Below are 12281 nucleotides of genomic sequence, written 5' to 3'. Positions count from 1 at the left end.
CAGGTGCAATTTTGCATTTTTAGGAGCTCTTGGGCTGCAAAGGGCCCATATATTGTTCTTGCACAGGGGCCCTTTTCTGTCTGTGTCCGCCAGTGTGCTTCAGGTCTTTAAATCTGTGTGGATATGGTCATATACTTCTCACCCCTTAAAAAGATTGTCCAGCGCCTTTCACTTGTGCATCAGGAGGTAAGAGTCGCTACAAGTGTTGAGCGACTATGTTCTGTTCCGAGTATGCTCGGGCCAAGCTCCGAGTATTTACAGCTGCTCTGTGATATGGTTGAATCGCTCCCTCCCGTGTGCATGATTTGCAACTGTTTGACAGCTTTATTACATGTGAGGAATGTGTAAGAAATAGACATTCCTCACATGTAATAAAGCTGTCAAACAGTTGCAAATCATGCACACGGGAGCGATTCAACCATATCACCGAGCAGCTGTAAATACTCGGAGCTCGGCCCGAGCATACTCGGCGAAAGGGTTAACAGAACATACTCGTTCAACACTAGTCGCTACCCATCACAGGTATGGTACATGCATCCTATGTAACTAATGCTGATATCTGCCGGCAGATAAGGCAAATGGACGTCATGTCTAAAGCTCTTCTTACCTCCTGATGCGGATGTGAGAGGCGCTGGATAACCCCATTATGGATCTTCTAACTACAGCATAATAGCATTATGTAACCAGATCTGGGAACAGTTTATCAAATACTGCATGCTCCATTCTCTGTGTGAACAAGGATTAAAGGCAATGCCAATATTTTATCTTTGTCCTAAATGCCAAACATCCCATCCCAGATGTTTATAAGACAGGTGACGGTGTAACAAAGTAGTAAAGAAAGCACAACATTAAAAATTAATTGACTTATTATTATTCCAAGTCAGGTGCTTGCAAATTAGTTACACTAGTGGTCTATTTTGTCAATATGGTCATGCATTGAAAAAAGATGGCTTGTTTAACGCTTGATGTGCTGGCTGGACTTAAAGTATACTGTAAATCCACCTTTTAAAAAAAAAAAAAACTCAGTTCCCGTCTCAAAGCTTTGATAGAAACAATGTACATATGAAATAAATACCAAGTTCACACGAATACAGGCAGGCACGGCCAAGCGGGTGAAATCATGAGAATAAAAGGATGTCGGCTGACCCCTGCACTGCAATGGAGGCAGCAAAAGCAATGCACTGTATTGTGGAGCCCAGCCCTTTGGTGCTGAAAGTGTTAAGTGCATGTAGGTTTCTGTGCAGATCTGCGTGTGGTCGAGAGGGATACACAGCATTTTGTCCAGCGCTGCAGTAGTTAAACAGTTGGTTCACATTGTGCGTTAGCAGCTGGGCCCAGGAAGGATCATCCATTTATGAATGAGAACAAGAGGCCAGGCATAATTGAAGAGTCCTCTTGTTCCTGCCCATGCCGCTTCTCTGGATCTGGCATCTTGTGTGCATAGTGCACAGTACAGAGAACATTAGCAGCTGCCAAACAGTATACATTGAAAAGCTAATCCCACAGCAGATGACCCCGAAAAGACAAAGCTCATTCCACAAACAGCAGGAAAGAAAAGCAAATCAATAAATAAATAAGTTACTGGTTTGCGTCCCGTTATTTCATTGCAATAATATCCTAATGAAACTAGTAATGCCCCTTAGGGATTGCACATAACGATGGAAGATGCATCCACTCTTCTGGAAGTAAAGGCCTTCCGCACAGCACTTATCCAAGTCATTCAGCTTGTGGCTGGCTGCAGACTGACAAGTCTACCATTAAGGGGATTCTCATAATAGGTCCTATTGGTGGGGGGCCAGGAGCTGGGAGGTTTACATAACCACCATCGATTTAAAGGGAACCCGTCACCATGAAAATGCAGTCTAATCTGCCGTCGGCACCATGTTATAGAGCAGGAGGGGCTCAACAGATTATTATACAGTTTTGTAAGAGAAGATTCAGTATAACCTGTGGTTTATATATTTAACCCTCTACTCTTTCTGGGATTTTCAGTCCTATCAGTGACTGACAGCTCTCTTTGCATAAGCATGCATATAGACATAGCTGGCAGTCACTGATAGGACTGAAAACCCAGAAAGTGCAGAGGTTTAAAGGGGTATTCCCATCTCCAAGATCCTATCCCATTATGTAGAAGGTGCAATAATAATAATATTAGCAAATACCTCCAATCAGAAATGTAGCATAGTTTTTCTAATTCGTTATGTCTCTTTCTAGCTAACGGTCACTAAATCAGTGGTCGTAACCATGGATAACTAAGGTCCTGCAATGCCTGCACATGAGGAAAGAGATAGCAAATCAGAAAAACTATACTACATTTCTAATTGGAGGTATTTGCTAATGTTATTACGCCTACTACATATTGGGATAGGATCTTGGAGATGGGAATACCCCTTTAAGGATTAAAACACAAGTTGTGCTGAATCTTTTCTCTCAAAACTATATATCAATCTGCACAGCTTCTCCTTCTCTATGACATGGTGCTAGCAGAATGGACGGCATTGTCCTGGTGACAGGTTGCCTTTAAGTGAATAGGTGGCCGCACATCAACAGCTATCTATCCACTGAAATACTATTGTGGGGACCTATTTCCTTTAGATATTAGTGAAGGTACAAGCTTATGCACCCCAGAACGATCACTAGTGACAGAAGATCCCATCACACACCTACCCTGAGGACCCAAAGAGCCATTTTTATTTCATTTTACACATTATTTCTCTAGACATGCCCTGTATTAACATGACATCCATGTGCCCCTACCATTACGATCATACTCTGAGCTGTCCATTAGAAGCACATTAGAGGACAGCACAAGGAGCCCTTGGGTACCACCGCGCAGGTCCTCGGAGATGGACATCTCAGGTAGTGTTGGTGTCACCTGGCTAGTTGTATAGATAGCAGTGTGTCATATTCATATAGTGGACAGGGGTATATTATGGGAATATACCTGTATAGAGGAATGTTAGCAGCATTATGTGCCACCTTCCAGCACTCCGGAAGTCACTATGGGACTACATGAAGTGTGGAGGTAACCAGCAGCTTTGGCAAGGTGTTGCCCACTGTATGTGTGCTTGGCAGGGAAGAGTGAATGCATCTTCTAGAGGTTCAAGGTTACATCTCTGCCTGGTTGCAACCATGGCTGGTGGGGACTGGAAATAAAAGGAGGGGAGCTGCTATAACTCTGCAGCTGATATAACACTGCACAGACATGCAGAGAAATAAACCCGTCATGAAATGGGTGACCAATGCTAGAAGTCCATCTGCTGGAAATGTTACAAAGATTTTTAGGAATTATTCTTGTGTCTCATCACAAGGTTCAAATATTGGTCAAGAATCGTCCAAACAATTGTTACATTGGTATATTTTTCTTTTATAATTCTATCCTTTCCAGATCATTTTACTACTTTCTATATAAGAAGTTTTCCCAGGGGACCTAGTGCCATCTATTACAGCTCACAGTATGCCCGAAGGGGACATCCGGAGGTAGGAGGCACGTATAAGGCGCATTCCCTACACATGATGACGCTGCCGTGTTGGGAGGTGACAGTAAAGCAACATATTAATCTGATGGACCCCAGACGGCAGACCTGGGATGGTTGGATGATGCTGCCAGCATGGTTGCACCCAGGCAGCATCTAGCGCTCATCAGTCCTGCTTGTGGCTGGACAGTCCCTTCAGATAGGTCCTTATTACCATGGCCAGGCAGAAAATGAGCAGCAAAAGGTAGCCTACTGTCCCCTGGAAGGTGGGCGAGGTGTGAGGAGCCTTGAGGAAATGCTCCAGCCCCTGCTCCACATAGTGCATCTGGTCATAAATACTGAGGAAGGTGAAGATGTGGAAGAGCTGGTGGCTGTGGCCAATGATGTCAAACAGCCCGGGCTGGATCCTCTCCGGGATCTTACTGACATTGAAGAAGGCGGCCACCAGCAGCCAGAAGTACCTCCTGTAGAAGTGCACGAACAGCGTGGGGTTCTTCCTGCCCAGGTCAAACAGCAGGCTCTCAATCATCACCGGGCACGCCATGCTCAGGGGCATGGCGAACACAAAGGTGCGGATGGCGAAGGGGTAGGAGCAGTCCTCGGATCGGCTCTTGCAGCATGCCACCGTACAAGTCACCGCCAGCACAAAGGCCACCGGCAGCACCAGCTCGCTGTACAGCCCCATCAGCATGCCGTAGTCCACCCAGTGCCAGCCCAGACTCTGCAGGTACGGGGTCATCACCCCCGGGTCCAGCAGGCTCAGCCTGGGCAGCAGGTAGTAGGAGTATGCCAGGGTGCTGGCGAAACCGTAGTAGCTGATGGAGGCATAGTCCAGGAAGAAGAAGGCGGCACGCAGGCGCAGGGAGCGGCAGCTGAACACATGGGCAGTGCAGCTCATGGCAAATGTCAGCAGCACCCCCGAGGCGTAGCACCAGAGCGGCAGCAGCGCAGGGTGGTGCCAGGGCAGCTCTGCGGACAGGAAGATCACCTGGTAGAAGCGGCTGGCGAACAGCACCAGAGGGATGAAGTGCGTCCAGAAGTTCAGGGTCTCGTTGGTGGGCTGGAAGATGGATGCCAGGCACTCCTGCGCGGTCAGGTGCAGCCGCCGGTACCCGGACAGGATGAAGCACTCCACGAAGTCATCAGGCACCTCGTCCCAGCGCAGGAGAGAGGACGTGTCCCGCTCCCGGGAGAATGCGTGCGGGGGCATGGTGCCCGGAGAGTGCGCGGTGCCCGGGGTGTGCGCAGGCAGCAGGGGGTGCAGTGCCGGAGCCGCCGCTCAGCCCTCCAGCTCTGGGCTCCTTCAGCATGAATGCGGCAGCTCAGCTGTAGTCATCACAGCAGCCTGCACCACTCAGCATCGCAGCCCCGAGCATCTGATCCTCCAGCCTGCGCGGCTGCTGCTGCTGCGGCATCCCCCATAGGTGTGAGAGCTAGCCCCCCACCCACATCCCTGCCGCCTGCAGAATGGGTGTTCCTGACCTTGAAGGTTATGATGACAGCTACACGGGTGACACTGCAGCCAGTGTGGGCGCGGGGGGGCAGGGGAACGAGTCACAGCACGGGGGGAACTGGCCACTGCTGCTACTGATCCCTGGCATCCAGTTACCCCCGATATCCAAAGCCCACCCTGCCCAGATCAGGAGGCTACTGATCGCTGGGGCTATAGGGAGGTTGTGACCTGGACTCTTAAAGGGGCGGCTTGATTGTATATTGCACTGATTTTATATCCTCCGACACATCCTATTAATGCACATTGCTGCAGGCTGGTGTAAAATACATTGTATCAGGGCAGGCAAAATCTTTTTTTTCAAGAAATATTGAAAAGGCAACAAAAAACTTTGGATAATGCAAATTTTAGTGGGAGGTTGAGAAGAGAAGACATGACACTACGCCCGCTCCATTGTACGTGAGATCCCAATGACACCATTGCCCTATACTGTGCTCAGTTCAGGTTCAGATCCATCGGTAAGGCTGTGTGCCCACTATGCGTTTTTTAAGCGTTTCTGCTGCGGCAGTTCTGCCGCAAAAACGCTTGGTAGAAGGTCTGCCATGTTCCCCAATGATAATCCGCATGTGCTGTGCACATGCTGCGGAAATTTCCACTGCGGATTATCATTGCGGAAAAAAACGCAGCACGACCAATTATTTTGCGGACACGCAGCATAATTGCCGTCATTGACTTGCATTGAATCACTTAATATCCGCATGACTACATGTGCACATGCGGATACTAAGCGATTCAATGTACGGATGGTACCCGGGTCTGGAGAAGAGGAGACTCTCCTCCAGACCCGGGTACCATAGTACCTGTAAAAAAAAAAGAATTTAAAATAAAAAAACATATTATACTCACCTTCTGATGGCCCGCGGTCTTCTATCCGGTACATCTTGGCTCCCCGGTGGCTCGCGATGGAGTAAAAGGACCTTCCATGACGTCATTCATTCATGTGACAGGTCACGCGACCGCTGACGACGGCGGTCGCGTGACCTGTCACATGACTAAGTGATGTCATGGAAGGTCCTTTTACACCACCGCGAGACACCGGGGAGACCGGACGCATCGGAGAAGGAGACCCGGGGCCATCGGAAGGTGAGTATATGTTTTTTGGGGGTTTTTTTACCATTTTTATTCTTTTTTTTAACTATTACTTGGTCACACTACAGTCATGGCCAAAAGTATTGAGAATGAGACAAATAGTAATTTTTCCAAAGTTTACTGCTTCATTTTTTGTAATGGCAATTTGCATATACTCCTGAATGTCAAAGAGTGATCAGCTTAACAGCAATTACTGTACTTGCAAAGTCAATATTTTCCCAGAAAATGAACTTTAACCCCCAAAACACATTTCAACATCATTGCAGTCCTGCCTTAAAAGGAGCAGCTAACATCATTTTAGTGATTGATCCATTAACACAGGTGTGGGTGTTGATGAGGACAGGGCTGGCGATCAATCAGTCATGATTAAGTAAGAATGACATCACTGGACACTTTAAAAGGAGGCTGGTTCTTGGTATCATTGTTTCTCTTCAGTTAACCATGGTTATCTCTAAAGAAACACGTGCAGCCATCATTGCACTGCACAAAAATGGCCTAACAGGGAAGAGTATCGCAGCTACAAAGATTGCACCTCAGTCAACAATCTATCGCATCATCAAGAACTTCAAGGAGAGAGCTTCCATTGTTGTCAAAAAGGCTCCAGGGCGCCCAAGAAAGACCAGCAAGCGCCAGGACCGTATCTTAAAACTGTTTCAGCTGCGGGATCGGACTACCAGCAGTGCCGAGCTTGCTCAGGAATGGCAGCAGGCTGGTGTGAGTGCTTCTGCACGCACTGTGAGGCGGAGACTCTTTGAGCAAGGGCTGGTTTCAAGGAGGGCAGCAAAGAAGCCACTTCTCTCCAGAAAAAACATCAGGGACCGACTGATATTCTGCAAAAGGTACAGGGAGTGGACTGCTGAGGACTGGGGCAAAGTCATTTTCTCTGATGAATCCCCTTTTCGATTGTTTGGGACATCTGGAAAACAGCTTATTCGGAGAAGGAGAGGTAAGCGCTACCACCAGTCTTGTCTCATGCCAACTGTAAAGCATCCTGAAACCATTCATGTGTGGGGTTGCTTCTCAGCCAAGGGAATCGGCTCACTCACAGTCTTGCCTAAAAACACAGCCATTAATAAAGAATGGTACCAGAATGTCCTCCAAGAGCAACTTCTCCCAACCGTCCAAGAGCAGTTTGGCGCCCAACAATGCCTTTTCCAGCATGATGGAGCACCTTGCCATAAAGCAAAGGTGATAACTAAATGGCTCATGGAACAAAACATAGAGATTTTGGGTCCATGGCCTGGAAACTCCCCAGATCTTAATCCCATTGAGAACTTGTGGTCAATCATCAAGAGACCAGTGGACAAACAAAAACCAACAAATTCTGGCAAAATGCAAGCATTGATTATGTAAGAATGGACTATCAGTCAGGATTTGGTCCAAAAGTTGATTTAGAGCATGCCAGGGAGAATTACAGAGGTCTTGAAGAAGAAGGGGCAACACTGCAAATATTGACTTGCTGCATTAACTCATTCTAACTGTCAATATAACCTATTGGTACTCATAATATGAATGCAATTATATTTCTGTATGTGATATAAACATCAGACAAACACTAATAAAAACCAGAGGCCAGCAGATCATGTGAAAATATGATTTTGGTGTCATTCTCAAAACTTTTGGCCATGACTGTATATAAATCCATGCCGGTTGCATGGATTTATATAGTGTGACCAAGTTGTCAAGCACTTTCCAAGTGATGCTAAAATTGCTTGGAAAGCGCTTGAAAACCCGCATTCGAAATCGCATGTAAAAAACGCGTGACAAACGCTTGTCCCTGACTGAAAAAATGCATGTAAAATTCGCATGTACAATCCGAATGTGTTTTTTTCTGCCAGGGAGATGCAGAAATGTTCAGGAAAAATCCGGAGCATTTCTGCATCGTGGGCACATAGCCTTATAATGGTGTTTTGATGCCTCACTATCATGCTATAAAATTTGATAGAACTGCAACAAAGTGACCAGTGTGTACTGGTTTCCATCAACTGCACACTAATACGAAAAAACCCACAATTCTGTGTGTATATAGAGCGCACACCAATCCACTAATAGACATAGAAGCTTCACATTATGGGGCCGGGGCTGCAGCGCTCATATTGCCCCAGCTGCTCTGTAGGACTCTGCAACAAGGGGCCACGGTACCAACCGTTTATAACTAAGGCCACGTTCACACTTCCGTTAGCTGATTCCATTTGCTCTGTTTTTGGGAACAGACAAATGGAATTAATGTCCAAAACGGATCACTAGAATTGCTGCTTGTCCTCTTCTCCATAGATCTTGAATCCTTTCCAAATAAGTATAGACACATAATATGTCATATTTTGTTAGTTACCAAACATTTGTTTGCTACAAAATGGAAACAAACACAAATCCCAACCATTACTGAAATAATTAATGGAATATAATGCATTTCTTGATCCTTATATTGTCTGCTTTACGAAGTAGCCTTCTTTTTCCTATTTGTCCCTTGTTTCCCCATGCTTTTCCTAATGACTTCCCCTTTTCTGTGCCCTCTTCCCCCATAATATTTGAAAAAGCTTCAATAAAAACATTTTGGACAACTAGAATTGCTGCTGATTCAATTGGAAGCACATGGACCCCATTGATTATTAGGGGATCTGTCTGGTTTCCGTTATGCGTCAATTTTTAGAATGAAAGAACAACATGGAAAAATTTTTCCTTAGTTCTAAAAACTGATTTTTTTCTTTCGTTCTAAAAACTGAATTTGTTTCTTTCATTCTAATAGGGTCCTTCTAGTTCTGTCCGAATCAGTTATGCAACAAATCTGCTTTTCATATTAATTTTGTTTGTTCCAAAAAACATAACAACAGATAAGCAGAGTTATAAGATGCTAGTGTGAATGTAACCTTACAATGACATGATGCAGAGGAAAAGGGGATGTTCACGCTGACCCATCAAGGGTGAACCTAAACCCCAACTCTTATTCCAAAATCTCAAGGTTTTCCACTGGCTGCTTGTAAGGATACATTTATTATATGCAAGACCTGATCCATCTTTTTTGCTGTTGAATTGGGTGCCATTAGGTTGTCTCTGTTATCAGTCATTTCATGTGGGGCGGAGGCTGACTACAGTGCCATTCAATGACTAGATCAACAGAAAGTCCAGGAACACATCTCCCATAATCTGGCATTTATTTCTTCTTTTTCTGGTTCTCACGTCTTCCAAAATCTTTGCACATTATGACTAAGACCACTTTCACACGTTCAGTATTTGCTCAGTATTTTGCATCAGTATTTTTAAGCCAAAACCAGGAATGGAAAATCAGAGAAAAGGTATAATAGAAACACGTCACCACTTCTGTATTTATCACCCACTCCTGGTTTTGGCTTACAAATACTGATGGAAAATACTGACCAAATACTGAACGTGTGAACATGGCCTAAGGGAGGCTACACGCCAGAAACGCGTCAGATGTTTTCTATGGAATATATGCAATAATACGACGTGCTGGTTTTTTAATCAATATTGAATAAAATTTGGATGTTTTTATACAAGGAAATGGGATGTGCAGTTTTCTCTACTTTTGCCACTAAGTGTGGATACGAGCAATTGTATTTTTATTATTTGTGAGATTAACCCCTCACAACTTCCAAAGCTGCTATTTTAATTCAATAGTAGAGTAAATGTATTGATGTGTTCCCACCAGTGACTTCACCGGGCACATTTATCATAATGACACTACCAAGGCTGAGTGAGCGGAGCTAATCCATAGTAAGCCCAGTGAAAACCATCATTAATGGGCGATCAAGGCTAAAAGAGGGGTACGTGTTTTGCGCTACTCCCCAGTTTTCTGGCATTATTAATTTGATAATACTGTGTATACTGTATATGTAATAGAAGGTATCTGTGGTTATCAGTAATTTTTAATTTATACAACGGGCAGCACATTGGCTCAGTGGTTAGCACCAGGGCTGCCACCAGGAATTTCAGGGCCCCCATACTGGCAAAATTTTGGGGCCCTATTGAGACTCCACCCAGGCTCCTAATCAACTCTGCCTCTACCCCTTGAACCTTACACAGTCCTACCGCCCACTCTTGGAAAAACTTCACTTCCGCACCACGTCCTCACCAATCACACATTAACAGTTCCTATCGAACACCATATCACACACATAGCCAGCAGCTTTGGTTTCGGCAAAAAGATTTTTTAAGCTGCCACCACAACAAGGAGACTCTTCTGGCCGGGCCCTACTCTACTCTAACCTATTAAACATTTCTTATAATACCCAATACTCTTTTTAGGTATATTTTTATGTACTTTTCTTTAAGGAAATGTGTCACATACATTTTTTTTAAATGACCAATATCACATACAAGGGACAAATACCGTTACACCATGACAAGACCACATTTTACCACCACATAGTGACCAAATGATGCCACATACAAGGAACAAATACAACCACACCATGACCAGACCACATATTACCACCACATTGTGACCGAATAATACCACATACAAAGAACAAATACCACCACACCATGACCAGACCACATATTACCACCACATTGTGACCAAATAATACCACATACAAGAAACAAATACCGCCACACCATGGCCAGGTCACATATTACACCACATAGTGACTGAATAATACCACATACAAGAGACAAATACCACCGCACCATGACCAAACCACAGATTACCACCACATAGTGACCGAATAATACCACATACAAGGAACAAATACCGCCACACCATGACTGGACCACATATTACCACCACATGGTGACCGAATACAATAATGATCATTAATAAAAAAAACAATACTAATTCCACATACAAGGGACAAATACCCGCCACATTATGGCTACCATGGCCAGATCACATATTCCACCACATAGTGACCGAATAATACCACATACAAGGGACAAATACCGCCACACCATGACCGCACCACATATTGCCACCACAAAGTGACCGAATAATACCACATACAAGGAACAAATACCACCACACCAAGACCAGACCACATATTACCACCACATTGTGACCAAATAATACCACATACAAGAAACAAATACTGCCACACCATGGCCAGGTCACATGTTACACCACATAGTGACTGAATAATACCACATTCAAGAGACAAATACCACCGCACCATGACCAAACCACAGATTACCACCCACTTTGTGACCAAATAATACCACATACAAGGGACAAATACCACCACACCATGACCCACCACATATTACCACCACATGGTGACCGAATACTACAATAATGATCATTAATAAAAAAAAGCACAATACTAATACCACATACAAGGGACAAAAACCCACCACATCATAGCTACCATGGCCAGATCACATATTACACCACATAGTGACCGAATAATACCACATACAAGGGACAAATACCGCCACACCATGACCGCACCACATATTACCACCACATGGTGACCGAATACTACAATAATGATCATTAATAAAAAAAAACGCAATACTAATACCACATACAAGGGACAAAAACCCGCCACATCATAGCTACCATGGTCAGATCACATATTACACTACATAGTGACCGAATAATACCACATACAAGGGACAAATACCGCCACACTGTAACATACCTGGCGGCGTCCTTGCATGGTGGTCCATCTCCCACTGTGCAAGAGAGCGCACTTGATCTCCTGTCCAGAATGTCTCTCTGGCTTCCCTCCATGCTGTCTGTTTGTGTCTGTTTCTGCTGCTTAAGGGCGGCGCCCGATCACTTCCTGCTTTTTGTACCTGCTGTGGGTCACGCCCCTTGTGCGTCCTCAGCCTATTGCTGTCTGACACTTGGTATATAGCTCAGCAGCTCCCTTCTATCCCTGCCTGAGCATAGTGTTTCCTTCAGTGTGTGCTTGCACTCTGAAGGTGCCAGGTCCCGTTCTTTGTTATCTTGTCTGTCCTGTCTGAACACACTCCTAGCCTGTTCCTCCCGCCTTCTAGGGGCCGATTACCTAGACCCGCTCCTGTATCTTGTCTGTCCTGTCTGAACACGCTCCTTGCCTGTTCGTCCTGCCTCTCTGGGGGCAGTATTCCCAGACCCGCTCCTGTATCCCGCTGCAGTGTCGGTCTCCTCCGTACACTCAGTTCCAGTCTGAACTCTCTCCTATCCTTTACCTGTTTTGCCTCTATGTCCGTTCCCTTCCTTTTTCTGCAGAGTCTGAACTCGTACCTAACTCCTGCTTGTTGTC

General features: G+C 45.2%; 1 protein-coding gene across 1 annotated transcript; it reads right to left on the bottom strand.

Annotated features, from left to right (window-relative positions):
• Positions 1 to 554: 554 nt before the first annotated feature.
• On the bottom strand, positions 555 to 4971 carry PAQR9 (progestin and adipoQ receptor family member 9). Its single transcript, XM_073674672.1, has one exon. It carries the CDS (start codon positions 4684 to 4686, stop codon positions 3643 to 3645), a length of 1044 nt encoding a protein of 347 aa, XP_073530773.1. The 5' UTR covers positions 4687 to 4971; the 3' UTR covers positions 555 to 3642.
• Between the last annotated feature and the right edge of the window lie 7310 nt (positions 4972 to 12281).

This window comes from Phyllobates terribilis, unplaced genomic scaffold, assembly GCF_046119375.1.
Source record: "Phyllobates terribilis strain yellow unplaced genomic scaffold, ASM4611937v1 Scaffold_3__8_contigs__length_932513732, whole genome shotgun sequence".
NCBI lineage: Eukaryota > Metazoa > Chordata > Amphibia > Anura > Dendrobatidae > Phyllobates > Phyllobates terribilis.
The sequence above is the reverse complement of the archived record's forward strand: the minus strand, read 5'-3'. Positions and strand labels throughout refer to the sequence as shown.